The 19,406-nt window shown below is 45.0% G+C and overlaps 2 protein-coding genes across 2 annotated transcripts; both read right to left on the reverse strand.

Annotated features, from left to right (window-relative positions):
* Positions 1-1,535: 1,535 nt before the first annotated feature.
* Positions 1,536-5,102, reverse strand: LOC136679204 (endoribonuclease LACTB2-like). The gene is made up of 7 exons (XM_066657597.1): positions 4,835-5,102; positions 3,927-4,090; positions 3,469-3,589; positions 2,351-2,529; positions 2,029-2,177; positions 1,849-1,936; positions 1,536-1,695 (listed from the first exon to the last, which is right to left on the reverse strand). Exons 1-7 carry the CDS (start codon positions 4,954-4,956, stop codon positions 1,655-1,657), a joined length of 864 nt encoding a protein of 287 aa, XP_066513694.1. The 5' UTR covers positions 4,957-5,102; the 3' UTR covers positions 1,536-1,654.
* Positions 5,103-9,040: 3,938 nt separating this feature from the next.
* On the reverse strand, positions 9,041-19,284 carry LOC136678080 (receptor-type tyrosine-protein phosphatase N2-like). Its single transcript, XM_066655908.1, has 14 exons — positions 19,204-19,284; positions 18,903-18,982; positions 18,720-18,784; positions 17,504-17,716; positions 17,029-17,226; positions 16,711-16,858; positions 16,512-16,585; positions 16,158-16,235; positions 15,960-16,079; positions 14,991-15,157; positions 14,044-14,097; positions 13,868-13,932; positions 13,247-13,320; positions 9,041-10,652 (listed from the first exon to the last, which is right to left on the reverse strand). Exons 1-14 carry the CDS (start codon positions 19,257-19,259, stop codon positions 10,581-10,583), a joined length of 1,464 nt encoding a protein of 487 aa, XP_066512005.1. The 5' UTR covers positions 19,260-19,284; the 3' UTR covers positions 9,041-10,580.
* Positions 19,285-19,406: the final 122 nt, after the last annotated feature.

Genomic DNA, 19,406 nt, shown 5'->3' on the forward strand with positions numbered 1-19,406 from the left:
CAAACCTCCTCCGCAGCCCCCTTCTCGAGTCCTGCGCAGCGAAACCCCCTCCTCTCTCAGAGCCCGTGCCCCCATTGTGAAGTCCCATGAACCATGGCTTAAATCCACTCCGAGTCCAAGCGCCGCTCCTCGCCCCGCTGTGTCCTTGCTGGAGCCAGGTCGTTGTTGTTTACCGTCCGCCGGCTGCGGGTCTCCGCTCCGACCACAGACACTCTTCAAAAAAACAGACTGCACTATTCATGTCTGCCGCTATTCCCAAAAACAAACGCTAGAGGTCGCCAGAGAGAGAGCGAGAGAGACCTCATTGTACGGAACAAACAAACAAACAAATAACCCCCGACTGTTGGTGGGAGATTCTTTCAAATTTCGAAAGAATAAAAATGTATTTAATTGCTACGTTAAAACAACTGAAATGGTATCTTTCTATTTCCTCCAACAAAAGGGCTAAGGCTAAAAGCTAAAGGGTGAAGGGCTGTTCTCAGTGGCTGCTCCAAGGCTCTGGAACGACCCCCTATTGACCTCTCTCTCTGCTCTCTACTGGGGTTCAAGTCAAAACTAAAGGCGCTTCTATGTCGTTTTGATTCTGGTGTTTCACACAATGGTTTCTTAATATCGTTCACATGAGCCTTTGTTTAGTGTAAAGCACTTTGGTTTAACCCATAAGAGCCCGTGGTGATACGTCACAAACCCGTTCTAAGGTCTAGAAAGTTCCCTACACCGCTTTATAGCCCTCAGTTTAAATCACGACGTCCCTAAGTGACATTTACTGAACATCCTGGATGCAGTCACATGACAGTGATGTGACGTCATTTACAGCGTGCCGGTGTGTTGTTGAGGACAGAGACCAGAGAAAAGCTTACTGTATAAAGCACATTTGTGTTTCTAAAAGGTGTTTCAACGTTTTTAACAATTCAAACGCCGTAGTCACGGTCCCTGTCACAGACGACACTCTGGTCCCATGGAACAAAATGTTGAAATACAAGTCACAAAATGGTTGTTGTGTTGTTTATGTCACAGTGGGATTTTAACCCAGAGATAATTACAGAATACGTCTCTTTGGTCTGTTTCATATTTCTCATAATTTGGCTTCATGGTTTAGACTGGGCTCTTATGGGTTAAATGTGTTATAGAAATAAATTTTACTTAGTAAAAGTCTTTAAGTCACTGAGCGTGAAGAGCAGGGTGGAGGGAGTAAATTAGGGGGTCCTGAGCTCTGATGAAATCTACTGTGTGTAAGTGTTTAACTACGAATTACACCCGACTGCAGCTGATGGAATGGACAAGGACTGTAAAAGAGGCACTTTAATGATGGGACTGATCACAAAGTTCAGTGGACTTTTTGAATAAAGGTGTCATAGGAAAAAGTATTAGAGATTATTGAAGAGTGGAACCTCACTGTTCGCTGGAAACTCTGTGGCTCACTACACACACACTAAAATTGATGTGGTTCGGTTTTAAAGTGCTTAAATTTGGGGACAAGGGCCTGTTTTAAATAAAATAAACCATTGACAAAAACAACAAAATTATATTTTCTCTAAAGTGTTTATTTTCTTTAAAAGGTGTATAAACACACACACACACACAAATGAACAATGTGTTTTAGAGTTTGAAGATTAAATCTGATAACTGTATGTTAATATTGATCAGCAGCAGGTCACAGGCGGCTCTTCCACTTCTTCTCTGACGAATCCCCAACTGTGAACACACACATTCACACACTTAAAAACACTTACGTAGCAAAACTATGAGAAATATCAATGTGAAATTTTATAATAGCTTACAATTTTCAACTACTACTACCACACACACACACACACACACACACACACACACACACACACACCATACCCAAAGAGACCTTTCCCTCCTTCTGTAGCTTTTTTAAATGATGCATCAGGTTGATTTCCGCAGCAGGATATAGGTGTTCAGGAGTGTCCTAATATTAACACAAAAATATAATAGAAAAATCAGAACATTAATGTCATAAACATACCAACAAATTAAGTGAGAGTGTGAGCATATGGGTACCTTATACACCAGTTTAACCAAGGCTGAGGAAGTGAAGGATTCTTTGTGGTTTTCTTGGAGAACACTAAGAATTTGCTGCTCTCGAGCTCCACGGTGTGTGATGTAGTGCCTTATCTTACTGCATGCATTCAGAACTACTGGTCCATGACCTGGTATATATACACACACACACACAATATATATATATATATATATCAGAGATATGACAGAGACTAAAAGCCAGTATCAGGTATGTTAAGGTAAGTAATCATAACAGTGTCCACACTGACACCAAACCTCTGGAGTGTGAATGCAGTGTACACTAACACTACCTTACACACACCTGGATAGATGAGATCAGCTTTGATGTCGAGCAGAGTGTTAAGTGACTGCATGTAATCATAAAGATCCTCAAACACAGCTGTCCCCTCTCCCAGGATACAGTCTCCCGAAAACACCGCCTTCTCCTCCTCCAGGTACAGAGCCATGTGGTCATCAGTGTGTCCTGGAGTAAACAGCACCCTGCGCACACACACTTTATAAAATGAGTGTAATGCTATGGTATTGCGGTGTAACACTAACAGTGTGCATCATGGAAATTTATTAATATTCTATTAATTCACCTAATTCATTTTTGCATTATTCCTGATACACTGTAAACAACAATATTTTAATGATATTTTAGAACATGTTCCTTTATATTTTGGAGGTGGTGGAGGCAACTGCCTATTTTTCTAAAGAATGAAAGTGCTGAAGACAAACAGTGAACACTCTAACAGCTGTTAATAGCAAAACTGAACAGAAACTTTTATATATAAGTGAATTTCTGTGCTTTTTTGTGGAACATGATAAAACAGAGAAATGAAGGTTGGATTTATATTTTAAAACAAATGTGAGCAACGTGAATCTGCGAGGAACAGACTCTAGATGAAACTGACCTTTAGACACCTGTGTTTACACTGCAGCTGCTCTCACTTATCTATGAACTAAAGTCACAGAACAAGTTCATGATATTTTTTTAAAATTGTGCAAAAAGATGTGCATGATGTGCCACACCGGGAACATCTTCCTCTGTATAAAGACGCTGCTTATACTGGACTTGGAGAAACACTGGTTACTTTACTGTAAGATGTATAGTGTTTACCCAAGTATACGTCCTCTGAGATATGACACCCCACCCACCATCTCCACACACAAGCCCCAAATGTCTTTTATGATAAGCACCATTCAGTTCCCTCACTGCAGCTCTCCTCCTGCCTCCAGATCCAGTGCTGGTTGTAAATGCTGCAACAACATATTTACACTAAGCTTTGTTCTTAATGTGATTTTTGTGAGAAGATTGAACCATTAACTAGTATCAAGAAACAAACATGGACTGAGTTTATTGTTACATGATATTCTTTATGGTCACATGCTCACTGCATACTGTACACTCTCTCTCTCTCTCTCTCTCTCTCTCACCTTAAAGTAGCTCCCTCTGTCTTTATGACGTCTCCATCCTTCAGGTAGGTGTATGGCTTCTTCTCCTCTCCAATTCCCTCCTGTTGTGGAGGAGAGCGAGGGAGTTTACTCACCTCCAGATCTGAAAACACAAACACACACACACATTTAGAGTAAAACCTCCCCACTGTTGTAAAATGTACACACTTGTTCCTACCATCAAACCAAGAGCTTATAGAAATGTTGAGTATACTGGGGATGTGCTGTTCTCTTGTTTCAGAGGTAAAAAAAAAACCCACAACTGTCTGTAAGTGTTTATTCACTGTTTGAATTCCCACAGAAACTCATGTGTAACTCGAGCTGTTTAGTTTTGTAGCACTTTCCCTCTGTGTTTACTTTCATGCAGTTAGCGCTCTCCTGAATTTAGAGTCAGTTCCACCTTAAGTGATGTAACTGTAACAGCAGAAATAAGATCGGACCTTTGTGTAAATGTGTAAAGATGTCTGGAACTCCTCCTGCGTGGTCATGGTGCCAGTGTGTGATGATTATTTGTTGAATGGAAGAATCATTCTCTCTCAGAGCTTCCTTTAAATTACTGATGTACTCAGGAACACGGGGTTCTCCTGTGTCTATCAACACACGCCTCACACACACACACACACACACACACACACACACACACACACACAGAGAGGTTAAAATAATAAAAATAATAATAATAATAAAATAAATAAATAAAAGGTCTTAGGATATGAACATGAATGCATTTTTTATTAATCTAATGATTCACTGAGATGCATTATGCATGTTATCTAAACACAGCTAATAATAGTATTATATATATATATATATATATATATATATATATATATATATATATATATATATCACTATAATAAAGCAATGAATTTACACAATATAAACAGTGATGACTGTTTAATTAACAATTAAAAGTGTGTATTGTTGGTTTCTAATGAAGGACAACACTTTCAAATAAATAAATAAGTGGGAACAACTTAATACTGCATAATAATTCATAAATGAAATACACGTGGAAAACGTATAAATGAGTGGGAATTTACAATGTGTGAGAACTAGATATTTTATTTGTGTGAACGACTTAAGAAGCAAGGGAAAATATGTGTGGAGGAACATTAATAATACAGGTCAAGTATATGATTAATACAGCTTGTTCCTACGCATTATTAAGCAATTTGTACACATTAAATATCTCGTTCTCACGCTTTAATTTATTTGAAGGGATATCCCCAGTACGATTCTGTGGGAGAATGAGCCCCTGAACCGTCAAGACCCTCTGAAAAGTACAGTTTAACGGTGGATGAACACTCTGCCTGGAGAGGTCATGTTCCCTCGGTTTAATCCTCACCTTTTTCCCGTTCCCACGAGATAAGTGTTGGTTCCCTGCAGCGTCATGGGTCCGGGATTACAGCCCAGAACGCGCACCACTCTGGAGGACAGGCGCTCGATGCGAGGGATGACGGCAGACATGTTGCTTCTGACACCAGACCCGTGCCGTTAAGATCAGAACATGCAGTTTAGAAGCAGAACATACTGTCCAGGACTAAAACCAAAGTCCTTATAAACAGAGGACACGGCTCAGGTGCAGCCAACGTTCACATGACACTACAAACAAACCTATCACATCCGTGTTTGCAGGGTTCTACAAAATAAAAGTCTTTCAGTGTCAAAGAGATGTTTTCGATGCTAACCTCGAACTTTCCGAAGCAGGACACCTCTCACTGTTGAGATCTTAGTTTGTACCGGCTTTGTTTATATATATATATATATATATATATAATATAATAATATTATATTAATAAATATAAATATAAATATAATATAAATATATATTATATATATCACTTTTGCTCTGAGAATAATACTGTTTAAGTTATAAATATTTTAAAATGTATTTTGCAAATTATGAAAATAATCTCCAGTATATATCTAGATAGATATTCTTTATTTTAAAGTGATAGCAATATAAATATATAGGACTTTTCGTTAATATATAAGGACTTTTATTAAAATTTATTTATTTGAGAAATAACTGGGATTTAATACTGACATCAGAATAAATTCTCTTTGGATACATATAGAAGAAGAAGAAGAAAAAAAAAGAGACAGTGGAAACAACCCAGTAAACATTTAGCCGTTGACTCAACGCTGAAATAACGTAATGACTGCCGTCTAATCAACGTTCTCTTAAGGTTGAAAATGAAATTTGAAAAGACGTCCAAACACAGACATTGAAAAGACGACTATCAGATGTGTTTTGGACGTCCATTGACGTTATTTATTGGTCCCGAAATAAATTACTTTTATAAAACTCGTTTTGGACGTCCACTGACGTTATCGACTGGTCACCACTTAACTAACTTATTAAGATGGATTTTGGACGTCCATTGACGTTTAAAATATGTCCTTGACGGACAGACTATTTTTAGACCTATTTTGAACGTCCAGGGACGTTCCTTGTTTACTGGGAATGTTCTGCGAGACATTTCCACTTTCTGGACCTGGATTTGACACCTCTGTAAAACATTATGGACCACAGCTTAACAGTGATTCTATCAGTGACTCCCACAGTTTACTTTCGATTGTTTACTGAAATCTCCTCCTTGGATCACCACCTTAACGTGGTGGAGGGGTTTGCGTGCCTGCGTGAGCCTAGGAGCTATGTTGTCGGGGGCAATAGCCCCTGGTAGGGTCTCCCAGAGCAAATTGGTCCTAGGTGATGGGCCAGACAAAGAGTGATCCATAAAGACACGGATGAAAAAGATAATAGCTTGGACACAGCTTCCCTTGCCCGGAGCAGGGTTACTGGGGCCTCACCCTGGAGCCAGGCCTCGGGGAGGGGCTCCTTGGCGAGCGCCTGGTGGCCGGACTTTCACTTACGGGGTCCGGCTGGGCTTAGCCCGAAGGAGATACATGGGTCCACTCTCCCATGGGCCCACCACCTGTGGGAGAGGTAGTAATCCGGGTCTGGTGCATTGTGGATCGGGTGGCGGTCGAGGTCGGGGGCCCTGGCGTTCTGATCCTCGGTTACTGAAACTGGCTTTTGGAACATGGAACGTAACCTCTCTGGTGGGAAAAGAGCCTGAGCTGGTGCGCGAGGTTTAGAGGTACCGGCTAGATATAGTTGGGCTCACCTCGACACACAGTATGGGCTCTGGAACCAATCTCCTTGAGAGAGGCTGGATGCTCTTTCACTCTGGAGTTGCCCAGGGTGAGAGGCGTAAGGCAGGTGTGGGCTTACTCATAGCCCCCCCGGCTTAGCGCCTGTACGTTGGGGTTTACCCCAGTGGACGAGAGGGTAATTTCCCTGCGCCTTAGGGTTGGGGAAAGGGCTCTGACTGTTGTTTGTGCTTATGCACCGAACAGCAGTTCAGAGTACCATGCCTTCTTGGGGACCCTAGAGGGAGTGCTGGAGAACACTCATTCTGGGGACTCCATTGTTCTGCTGGGGGACTTCAACGCTCACGTGGGTAATGACAGTGAGACCTGGAGGGGCGTGATTGGGAGGAACGGCACCGCTGATCTGAACCCGAGTGGTGTTCAGTTATTGGATTTCTGTGCCCGTAACAGTTTGTCCATTACGAAGACCATGTTCGAGCACAAGGGTGTCCACAAGTACACCTGGCATCAGGATACCCTAGGCCGCATTTCGATGATCGACTTTATAGTCGTATCATCTGACCTGCGGCCATATGTTCTGGACACTCGGGTGAAGAGAGGCGCTGAACTGTCAACTGATCACCACCTTATGGTGAGTTGGATCAGATGGCGGGGGAGGATGCCGGACAGACCTGGCAGGCCCAAACGTGTGCTGAGGGTTTGCTGGGAACGTTTGGCAGAGGAACCTGTCAGAAAGATCTTCAACTCCCACATCCGGCAGAGCTTCGACTGCATCCCAGGGGAGGCTGGTGACATTGAGTCCGAGTGGACCATGTTCCGGACCTCCATTGTTGAGGCGGCTGAACGGAGCTGTGGCTGCAAGGTTGTCGGTGCCTGTCGGGGTGGCAATCCCCGCACTCGGTGGTGGACACCCCGGGTGAGGGGGGCTGTCAAGCTGAAGAAAGAGTCCTATCGAGCCTGGTTGTTCTCAGGGGACTCGGGTGTGGGAGGAGTTCGGGGGGGGGGGGGGGGGGCTCGTCTATCACTGGGGCTGAAGTGGCCAAAGTGTTAGGGAAACTCCTTGGTGGTAGGGCCCCGGGGGTGGATGAGGTTTACCCCAGGTTCCTCAAGGCTCTGGATGTTGTGGGGCTGTCCTGGTTGACACGTCTTTGCAACATCGCGTGGACATCAGGGGCAGTGCCTCTGGACTGGCAGACTGGGGTAGTGGTTCCCCTTGCTCAACCAGTCTACATGTGTTTTGTGGATCTGGAGAAGGCATTCGACCGTGTCCCTCGGGGTATTCTGTGGGGGTGCTCAGGAAGTATGGGGTACTGGGCTCTTTGTTACGAGCTATCCAGTCCCTGTACAAACAGAGCAGGAGTCTGGTTCGTATGGCTGGCGGTAAGTCCGACTGGTTTCCAGTTGGAGTTGGACTCCGTCAGGGCTGCCCGTTGTCACCGGTTCTGTTCACAATTTTTATGGACAGAATTTCTCGGCGTAGCCAAGTGGCGGAGGGTGTCCAGTTTGGTGGTCTCAGGATTCCATGTCTGCTTTTTGCAGATGATGTGGTCTTGTTGGCTTCATCGAGCTGGGACCTCTTGCTGGACCAGTTTGCAGTCGAGTGTGAAGCGGTAGGGATGAGGATCAGCACCTCCAAGTCCGAGTCCATGGTACTCAGTCGCAAAAGGGTGGAGTGCTCTCTCCAGGTTGGAAGTGAGATCCTGCCTCAAGTGGAGGAGTTTAAATACCTCGGGGTCTTGTTCACGAGTGAGGGAAAGATGGAGCGTGAGATTGACAGGCGGATCGGTGCAGCGTCAGCAGTAGTGCGGGCTCTGTACCGGTCCGTTGTGGTGAAGATAGAGCTGAGCAGAAAAGCAAAGCTCTCGATTTACCGTTCAATCTACGTCCCAACCCTCACCTATGGTCAAGAGCTTTGGGTAGTGACCGAAAGAACGAGATCGCGGGTACAAGCGGCTGAAATCCGCAGGATGTCTGGACTCTCCCTTAGAGACAGGGTTAGGAGCTCGGACATCCGGGAGAGACTCGGAGTGGAGCCGCTGCTCCTCCATGTCGAGAGGAGCCAGTTGAGGTGGTTCGGGCATCTGGTTCGGATGCCTCCTGGACGCCTTCCTGGAGAGGTGTTCCGGGCATGTCCAACGGGGAGGAGGCCCCGGGGCAGACCAAGAACACGCTGGAGAATCTATATGTATCGACTGGCCTGGGAACGCCTCGGTATACCCCTGGAGGAGCTGGAGTCGGTGGCTGGGGAGAGGGAGGTCTGTGTTTCTTTGCTCCGACTGCTTCCCCCGCGACCCGGACCTGGATAAGTGGTGGATAATGGATGGAATGGATGGATGTTTACTGAAATTTCCAAATATAGTCAAGTGCCTTGTCTGTGTGTGTGTGATAAAAACAAAGGAACACTCTGCTGTTGCAGTGTTTACATACAACACGATCAAACTTTATTCACAAGACTGCAGCATTTCAGTACTGAGAGAGAGAGAGAGAGAGAGAGAGAACAAAATAAATTCTGCAAAACTCCTGGTTTCTATCTACAGTCAGAAAAAGTGTGAAAACCAAACACACACACACACACACACACATACACACGTGTGGTCCTATTTATCTTCAGGTGATACATGGTATGGCACCACAACACACCTCTTCATCTGTTAGTTCTGAAGCCCAGTATCAGGATGAGAAATAACCCGTCCACTGTTTGGTCCGCTGTTGACATTAGATGTTACTGTTATATCTGCGCATGCTGTAATTCAGGCAAATGGTTTAGGCTTAAACTGGATGGAGATTATCTAGTTAAACTGGTGATCTAATGCAGCTTTTCCTTGGCTTAGTGAAAGTTATATCCGTGGCCTAATGAATATGTTTATGTTTATCTGAGTGTGTGAATGTCTCTGAGATGTTTGTTCAAACATGAAAAAGGATTCTGTGTACATCACAGTGACTTCAATACTCAGATATATAGCTCTCATCAATGCCTCCCCAAAACTGGGTCTACACTAACAGCATGCAAGGAATATAGCCACAAGATTAAAGCCACCTCATTGTTTCTGCAATCGCCGTCTGTGTTATCAGCTCCAATGGCCATGAAGTTTGTACTTTGTAGTTCTAAAATTACAGACTGTAGTCCATCTGTTGCACTGAGCTGCAGTGACACTGACGTGGTGGTGGTGTGTTAGTGTGTGTTGTGCTGGTGTAGAGTGGATCAGACACAGCAGTGCTGCTGGAGTTTTAAACCCCTCAGTGTCTGGACCGAGAACAGTCCACCGACCAAAAACATCCAGCCGACAGCGTCCTGTGTCACTGATGAAGGACTAGAGGACGGGCGACACACACCGTGCAGCGACAGATGAGCTACTGTCTCTGACTCTACATCTACAAGGTGGACCAACGAGGGAGGAGTGTCTCACAGAGTGGACAGAGAGTGGACACAGGGTTTAAAAACTCCAGCAGCACTGCTGTGTCTGATCCACTCACACCGATGCAGTAAACACTAACAAACAAACTAAGAACGCCTTTAATCTTACGGCTGATCGTCGTAAACCAATGTGGAAATGGAGTAAAATCAATGTAAATTACATTTTTGTTTTCAGCATCTTCTTCATTTGTGACTATACAATATAACTTTCCCTTTCTGAGCAATCGAAAGCTTAAATGACCTATCCATAAACGACTAATAAAATACATTTGACAATGATTAAAGAAAGGCAGAATGGATTATACTTCATGGTCTAAAGTGTGATGAACAGTGAAATGCACATTCTCATATGCATATTAAACAATATGATTAATATAGTCCACACATTTAAAACAGAGAGATCTATATCTTCATAGTGTCTGCACTACAGAACACATCGCAGAGAGCGGGAGGGGGGCTTTACCTTTATACAACACTCAGAGAAAGAGAGAGAGAGAGAGTGAAAGAGAAGAAAAGAGAGAGGGATAATGTTTTTTTTCTTGTCTTTCTCCTCTGTTTCTCACTGAGGCAGGACTTTAAGGATGGCGTTCACCTCCTCGGCTACCGCCGTCAGCGCAAACTCAAACTGCTCCTGAGACACGAAGAAATCAGGGTTACAGTAAACATTTGTTCATTACGGAGGGTTGTATTCCTCTACGCTGTGAGAGTTACGGCCCCTGGCACCAGCCACACATGTATTGTTTAGAGGCTTGATATGTAACAGTGTGTTGGCTTAAAATCCATTAAACCTCCTGAGATACTACAATGCAATAACATACACAACTGTGTGTTATTTATTTAAAATTGTATAGGAAATGTCGAATGCAATCAAAAAAGTGATGTCCCAGAATCTTTGGTGTAAAGACTAAAACACTAATGCAGCAGATGGGAACACAATCCTAATTGATACATATTAGTCAATAGTCCAGGGTTTCTCTAACTTCTTTCAGGCCACCTGTATTTTGTCCTTTGGTTTTTATTGTGACTCAGGAAACACAAATGTTTACTACATTGTTAGATGAATATAACTTCTTGATACTACTATTACGGTGGTGCAGCAGGTAGTGTCACAGTCACACAGCTCCACGAACCTGGTTGTGGGTTCGATTCCTGCTCCAAGTGACTGTCTGTGAGGAGTGTGGTGTGTTCTCCCTGTGTCTGCGTGGGTTTCCTCCGGGTGACTGTCTGTGAGGAGTGTGGTGTGTTCTCCCTGTGTCTGCGTGATTTTCCTCCAGGTGACTGTCTGTGAGGAGTGTGGTGTGTTCTCTCTGTGTCTGTGTGGGTTTCCTCCGGGTGACTGTCTGTGAGGAGTGTGGTGTGTTCTCTCTGTGTCTGCGTTGATTTCCTCCAGGTGACTGTCTGTGAGGAGTGTGGTGTGTTCTCTCTGTGTCTGCATGGGTTTACTCCGGGTGACTGTCTGTGTGGTGTGTTCTCTCTGTGTCTGTGTGGGTTTCCTCCGGGTAACTGTCTGTGAGGAGTGTGGTGTGTTCTCCCTGTGTCTGCATGGGTTTACTCGGGGTGACTGTCTGTGTGGTGTGTTCTCCCTGTGCCTGCGTGGGTTTCCTCCGGGTGACTGTCTGTGAAGAGTGTGGTGTGTTCTCTCTGTGTCTGCCTGGGTTTCCTCCGGGTGACTGTCTGTGAGGAGTGTGGTGTGTTCTCTCTGTGTCTGCATGGGTTTACTCCGGGTGACTGTCTGTGTGGTGTGTTCTCTCTGTGTCTGTGTGGGTTTCCTCCGGGTAACTGTCTGTGAGGAGTGTGGTGTGTTCTCCGTGTCTGCATGGGTTTACTCGGGGTGACTGTCTGTGTGGTGTGTTCTCCCTGTGCCTGCGTGGGTTTCCTCCGGGTGACTGTCTGTGAAGAGTGTGGTGTGTTCTCTCTGTGTCTGCGTGGGTTTCCTCCGGGTGACTGTCTGTGAGGAGTGTGGTGTGTTCTCTCTGTGTCTGTGTGGGTTTCCTCCCACGCTGTGTTCTCCCTGTGTCTGCGTGGGTTTCCTCCAGGTGACTGTCTGTGAGGAGTGTGGTGTGTTCTCTCTGTGTCTGTGTGGGTTTCCTCCGGGTAACTGTCTGTGAGGAGTGTGGTGTGTTCTCCCTGTGTCTGCATGGGTTTCCTCCGGGTAATTGTCTGTGAGGAGTATGGTGTGTTCTCCCTGTGTCTGTATGGGTTTCCTCCGGGTGACTGTCTGTGAGGAGTGTGGTGTGTTCTCTCTTTGTCTGTGTGGGTTTCCTCCCACGCTTCAAAAACACACGTTGGTAGGTGGATTGGTGACTCAAAAGTGTCTGTAGGTGTGAGTGTGTGAGTGAATGTGTGAGTGTGTGTCGCCCTGTGAAGGACTGGCGCCCCCTCCAGGGTGTGTTCCTGCCTTGCGCCCAATGATTCCAGGTAGGCTCTGGACCCACCGTCGCCTTGAACTGGATAAGGGCTACAGATAATGAATGAATGAATGATACTACTATTACAAAATTCAGAATTAGGGTAAACCCCAGTTTCCTGGGAGTAGGGGGTCTCAGATCTTTTTGGGAAATTAACTAAAAAATGACAGAATTGTCTTCTTTAAAAACTATGATAACACATGTATTATTTTAGTTTAATGTAGTTTTAATGCATCATGACACTTCTCTTCATAACGAGCATAAAACATCACTAGTCAATGCCTCTGTAGGTAACTGGTTAATATCCAATTCCACCTTAAATGATGAATCAATTACATTCTAGTGCCTGAGGATGCTGCAAGATTTAAGGTGGAAGCTTTTAAAAAAATAAAATAAATAATAATAATAAAAAAGAAATAAGAAGCTGAATTCAGTTTGACATCCCAGAAGAGTTAGGAGTGGGTGATTATTATAGGATGGTTGAACAGCTGTGCCCCTCTGATATCACTGCAGACTGGTGCACAGCTACTAACAGTGCACCGCTAGTAGCCTTTTCTTTACATGTGTTCTGATGAGGGGTCTCGGTCTTAAAGGGACGTCCCAGTCCGTGGGGGATGTTTTAACCACTACACCGTGGATGACACTCGAAAACAAGGGGCTGGGGTAAAAATAAGCGATGAACAGCAGCAGTTGGCCTCACTGCACTCTCTGGGTCACAGTGATACATAAACCCTGTTCATGTTTGTTTTTAAAAACCCTGGACCAGTCTGTACACCCCTTAGCCTGTGTGTGTGTGTGTGTGTGTGTGTGTGTTTACCTTTGTTTGAACCATGCCTGGTCTTTGATCTCTTAGGTGCTCCAGTGTAGCAGCAATATCAATCTCTTTAGCACCTACACACACATAATACATTATATTATTTTACAGTGATTTTTATTATTTCATGTGTGTTAAATGATTAATAATCAATCACAATTAATCACAGTTGTTTTATTTGCTGAAGTCTGGTCACAAATTGTAGATATTTCTGTTTAAATTCAGTGCACTTAGTTACATTCAGGAACATTATTTTAAACCTGACTCATGTTTGTGCAGCAGAACATCTCCAAGACGTGGAGTAGTTTCTTTACAGACCTACACAGACCATTTCCAAATTTGAATTCCATTTTGACATTACGTCTCGTACGAGTGATTCGTGGATTTGAACATTTGTAGCTGTCTGCTGTGTACGGTGCCTTCACACAAGACAACGCAAAGACGGAGCGGTAGACGCATGCCTCTCTTCCTCTTTCAGAGTAAAAAACCTGGCGGTCACAAACCTTTGGGTTATGTAATGTATAATACTGCTATCTGGATCCAGCTCACCGTTGACATTATCTGTTTCTGGAATTCAATTCCCACTCACTCACAGACTGCCATCAGTTCCTCATCTGTTCTCACCTTTAGCCATTTTATTGAGAACCATGTCGATCAGTATATACGTCCCAGTCCTTCCAGCTCCATCACTGACGGAGGGAGAGAGGGGGTAGGGAAGTGGGTGGAGAGAAAGAAACAATGTGAATGACATGCTAATCCCGTGTGTGTGTGTGTGTGTGTGTGTGTGTGTGTTTACTTACCTGCAGTGTACGATGATGGGGCATGACCTTCCTCTGTAGCATTTATTCACTTTTCTGTAAGAGATAGCACACACACACACACACACACACACAAACACCTTTACGACATAGAATGAATTTTATTTATTTCCGTAGTTCCTTACAATAGAACACATGAGGACACACACACACAGATATTCTCTCTCTCTCTCTCACACACACACAAACATGATTTCTCTCTCTCTCTTTCTCTCTCTCTCTCTCTCTCTCTCTCTCTCTCTCTCTCTTTCTCTCTCTGTCTCTCTCTCTCTCTCTCTCACACAGAGAATAGAGTTGAAGAGAGAGCATGAGACCAGAGAGAGAGAGAGTGCACCAGTGAGGAAGGAAAGAGGAGACTGAGGAGAGTGAAAAGAGGTCAGCACAGCGCCCCCTAAAGGAGAGAGAGAAAGAGAAAGAGAAGAGAGAATTGGGGTAATTTCCCAAGGTTCACTTGGATGTGGGGTCACGATTGTCAGTGATCACTTTTGTGACTATGCAACTGGGGTCAGAGTTCACAAGCTGCATCAGCACAAAAATGACACTGGCAACCGCTCGAACCAACGAGGGGGGATACGGGGGGAGAGAGAGAGAGAGGGGGGGGGGTTAAGGGGGAGGGAGGTGGGTTTGGAGAAGAGAGTCTGGGAGTGTGAGGAAGAAAGAGAGGGGAAGAAGTGATAGAGTTTGGGGGAGAGGGAGAAAAGTGGGAGAGGGAAGGGAATAAAAGTGGGGGAGAAAGTAGAAGTGAGAAGAGGGGAAGACAGAGAAAGTCAGGCTCTGATACCAATGTGCACTTTCTAACAATAAATGCACATGGATCAGGGCACTCACACACACACACACACACACAGGTGTGTATCTGCGTACGTTCAGTAGAACCTGGTTGGCCTCAGGTGTTTGTCTGTGTGGATGGTGTGTGTGTGTGTGTGTACCTGCGCAAGTCCAGCAGGACCTGGTTGGTCTCAGGTGTGTGTTGGCTGATCCAGGTGTGGTAATGGAACTGAGTGACTGTTCGACTCTCGTTGGTCTGCATGTTCTTCAGGTAAAAACTACGCACCAGAAAATCCTCACACCACACATGCTCTGAAACAAGGTTTACCTACACACACACACACACACACACACACACACACACACACACACACACACAATATAAAAAGAGAATAATTAAAAACACAGAACAGTGTATAATGTCATATTGTCATCAGAAAACAAAAAAGCTGCGCTTCAGCGGTGCTCTTCTGCGAGATCAGCTTCTGGATTTTAACGTAGTGCAGTTTAACCTTCAAAAGCATTCCACAATCATAGATTATCACCCGCTCTAACTCTCTGTGATATGACACTGAATTCAGCTACTTATTCCGCAATAGTCCAGCTCCACCTTAAACTTTGCCATAGCCACTGGCACTAGAATGTAACTGCTTCACTATTTAAGGTACAACTTGAAATTAGCAAACATTAGTGATGTTTTATGCTTGTTATGAAGATCAGGGACATAATGCATTGCAGCAATGATAATCGTAGTTTATTGAAGGAGAAAATACTGATATTTGTGGCTTCTTTTGGGTGCTTGCCCTGCCTCTCGGTGCGGATTCACAAGGCCTTCATTGCCCTTCGTTTGAAGAGATTGGTGGAGGCCCCAGGATTTTCCTTCCAAAGTGTGTCACAGAAAGTGAGCAGCGGAGCTGGGAGAGGACCATTCCAGAGCAGCTCTCCATTCACTCCCATTCATTTCAGGGTATTTTTGAAACAATAATAAAGTCATTTCCGAGGCATTTCCGATTATGACCCGGCCCTGTTTCTCTAACTAATGCCAACCTGAGCACAGCAGGCTCTCACTGACTTTACTCCATTGTGTGTGTGTGTGTGTGTGTGTGTGTGTGTGTGTGTGTGTGTTATACCTCATATATATGGTACAGATTGGAACCCTCGTCTGGCCAGTAGTGGTAACACTGTTTAACTCCACTCTCTGTCAAAGGGGTCAGCATCACGATCACCACACAGCCACTCTCCCACACCATCTACACACAAACATACACACATTAAATACACATTATACAAACACACTCAGGTGTACACACACATACACACAGCTTTACCTGCCAGAAGTCAGCTACAGTGGAGGGCAGTGGACCCTGAGTGGCAATGTATGCAGGGTTCCTGGGGTCATGATCCATCTGAGAAATACACACACACGCACACACACACACACACACACACACACACACACACACACACACACACACAGACAACCACACACCATCACCACAGTACCCCTTACAGCAGTGTAATTAGTATATACACCATCCATTGCAGAATACTTGGAAAACGAGCATTTAAGTATGCTGTAGTTTACAGTGTGTAGTGTACTGAAGTGTGCAGTGTGTTGTGTGTGTTATGTGAAGTTTGTAGTGTGTAATGTGTGTTTTGTTAAGTGTGTACTGTGTACTTACAATAGGGCTGGCATTGATGTAGTCAGAGTTGCCTTGGCTGTTCTCCACTTTAAGACAAATCCTAGAATGATCATCTGAAACACACACACACACACACACACACACACACACACACATGCGGACACATGTTTGGTTTGAAGTAGCTGAGGAGTTTGTTTGTCTGTGTGTGTGTGTGTGTGTGTGTGTGTGTGAGACTCACAGGGTATAACAGTGCTGACCCGGTTCTTCTTGATGTTGCAGTCTCTCTGGCCGATGCTGCAAGTGTTGGGTTCAGCTTGATATGCACACAAAGCTTCCCACTCCTTCTCCAAACGGTTCTTATTCTTCAGGTGATCCTCCATATACGACTACACGGAGAGAGCGGGAGACACACACACACACACACACACACACACACACATACACACAGAGATATGGGGGCAGAGAAAGCAAAAATTGCTCTACTGCACGTGGCAACACAATTGCAGTGTGTGTGTGTGTGGGTGTGTGTGCATGTGTGAGAGGTGTGAAGGTGTACCAGTATCATGTGTCCAGTGGAGATGTCCATGTTGGAGTGGGCGGGTTCTTCACTCCAGGAGGAGGTGCTTGTACGAGTGGAGGGGCTTGGGATTGGCCCATCACTCAGCTGTGATGACACGCTGTTTATGCGAGACGAGTGACGAGGCTCCGCCCTCTCCACCGGAGGCTTCACCGCCATTCGCTGCCTACACAACTCCTAAAGACACAGAACAGGAGTGAAGAGTGTGTAGTGTAGAAGTACAAGATATAATTTATGAACCGTGTTGTGCCACACAATGCTCCTAGTGGCCATGAATGTCTGGCTTTTATATGATGCATTTGAACACACACAGACAGGTGAGTGCTCGGGGTGAATACTCTTTCCCATCACTTGCTTCTGTTTATTATCTGAGGTAACAGAGCTTATATATATATGCATGCACACACACACACACACACACACACACACTCATAATACATTCAGCTCCCAGCACCTGGTATGTGGCAGTGGCCTCAGTTGCTGGATCATTAGCAAGGTTAGTGAGTTTCTCTTTGAGTTTGTGATGTGAGCGATGGCGGAGGCAGTAGATGACGCTGGACACCACCAAGACGCAGATGATGCAGACGATTGAGATCACTGTAAGAATCAGGAACTTCAGAGACTCAGAGCGGCTATATTTAGTAGGAATCTGACTCAGCTTAGACCTCTACAGGGAAGAGAGTGAAAGAGAGAGAGAGAGAGAGAGAGAGAGAGAGAGAGAGAGAGAGAGAGAGAGAGAGGAAGAGAGAGACAGAGACACAGAGAGAGACAGAGACAGAGACAGTGAGAGAGAGGGAGGGAGGGAGGGAGAGAGAGTTTATCACCAAAGCTTAAAAAGATTATCACCAAATGTTCTTAAAGCATGTTACTGTGAGTAACGTCACGGCTGAGACTCTAATATGGGGCTGGGGGTAAAATTAGGACGATTGTAAGGTCCTGTGGGGCCCTATAAACAGTTTGTGTTGAGGCTCAGAGAAGCGCTGAAAATGAGCCATGAGAAGCACACATTCCCCCTCCCCAGCTTCACTGAAAGCACAGCATACACACACTCCCACCCCTCTGAAAACACACTGCACACACACACTCCAACTCTGCTCATATTTGAAGTTCCACAGTTACAGACTGACAGGACCCCCACAGAGCAGGTGTGATGTGGTGGTGGATCATTCTCAGCGCTGCAGTGACACTGACGTGGTGGTGGTGTGTTAGTGTGTGTTGTGCTGGTGTAGAGTGGATCAGACACAGCAGTGCTGCTGGAGTTTTTAAACCCTGTGTCCACTCTCTGTCCACTCTGTGAGACACTCCTCTCTTGTTGGTCCACCTTGTAGATGTAGAGTCAGAGACAGTAGGTCATCTGTCGCTGCACAGTGTGTGTCGCTCGTCCTCTAGTCCTTCATCAGTGACACAGGACGCTGTTGGCTGGATGTTTTCGGTCGGTGGACTGTTCTCAGTCCAGACACTGAGGGGTTTAAAGTCTCCAGCAGCACTGCTGTGTCTGATCCACTCTACACCAGCACAACACACACTAACACACCACCACAACGTCAGTGTCACTGCAGCGCTGAGAATGATCCACCACCACATCACACCTGCTCTGTGGTGGGGGTCCTGAGCGCTGAAGGACACTAAAATTGCAGGACTACAGAGGAAAGAGGAGAGTCATCACTTACATCAGTAACTCCTGCCTCTACTATCGTGAGTCTGGCTTCTTTCTCCAGGGCATCCTTCTGATGAACTGATTACACACACACACACACAGATATGTATAGGCACACAGTGCGATAACAATGTGCACTTTTTTTCACAGGAACTGTGTGTTTATATTTGTGTGTGTGTGTGTAATATTCATTTACCTGCCACATTGGCGACATCAGTTGTGGTGACATTCTGAGAATTTGGGTGCACTTGAAATGTTACAGCTGGTCCAACAACACTGCACACACACACACACACACACACACACACACACACACACACACACAGACACACACAAGAAATTTCTCATGGATCATTTCAATATTCAGTTGTATTGATTTCTAATTTGTAATAAGTGCCTGAAATGTCCTTATTCATAAACAAAAAACATACAAACAAACTCTCTCTCTCTCTCTCTCTCTCTCTCTCTCTAACACACACACACACACACACACTCACGAGAGCTCAAGAAAGTCAGTCATCTGGATCTTTGCTCTGCGAGCCACCAGCTCCATGAGGTGAAGACCCTGATCTGTGGGAAGAGAACTAAGAGAGAGAGAGAGAGAGAGAGAGAGAGAAGAAAGGAGATCAGTAATCATTGAGCTGTCTATATTTTGTTTATTTCTGAATGAGTTTGGATCTTAGGGGGAGGAGAGACTCAA

This window comes from Hoplias malabaricus, chromosome Y, assembly GCF_029633855.1.
Source record: "Hoplias malabaricus isolate fHopMal1 chromosome Y, fHopMal1.hap1, whole genome shotgun sequence".
Taxonomy (NCBI): domain Eukaryota; kingdom Metazoa; phylum Chordata; class Actinopteri; order Characiformes; family Erythrinidae; genus Hoplias; species Hoplias malabaricus.

Coding starts and splice junctions, on each gene's coding strand:
- LOC136679204 (XM_066657597.1), bottom strand. CDS start 4,956: ATGTCTGCCGTCATCCCTCGCATCGAGCGCCTGTCCTCCAGAGTGGTG. Junction 2,530..3,468: donor ACAGAGGGAGCTACTTTAAG/GTGAGAGAGAGA, acceptor GTGTGTGCGCAG/GGTGCTGTTTACTCCAGGAC. Junction 1,937..2,028: donor TGGTTAAACTGGTGTATAAG/GTACCCATATGC, acceptor TGTTAATATTAG/GACACTCCTGAACACCTATA.
- LOC136678080 (XM_066655908.1), bottom strand. CDS start 19,259: ATGGAGCTGGTGGCTCGCAGAGCAAAGATCCAGATGACTGACTTTCTT. Junction 16,236..16,511: donor ACATCAATGCCAGCCCTATT/GTAAGTACACAG, acceptor TGTATTTCTCAG/ATGGATCATGACCCCAGGAA. Junction 13,933..14,043: donor CCCATCATCGTACACTGCAG/GTAAGTAAACAC, acceptor TCCCTCCGTCAG/TGATGGAGCTGGAAGGACTG.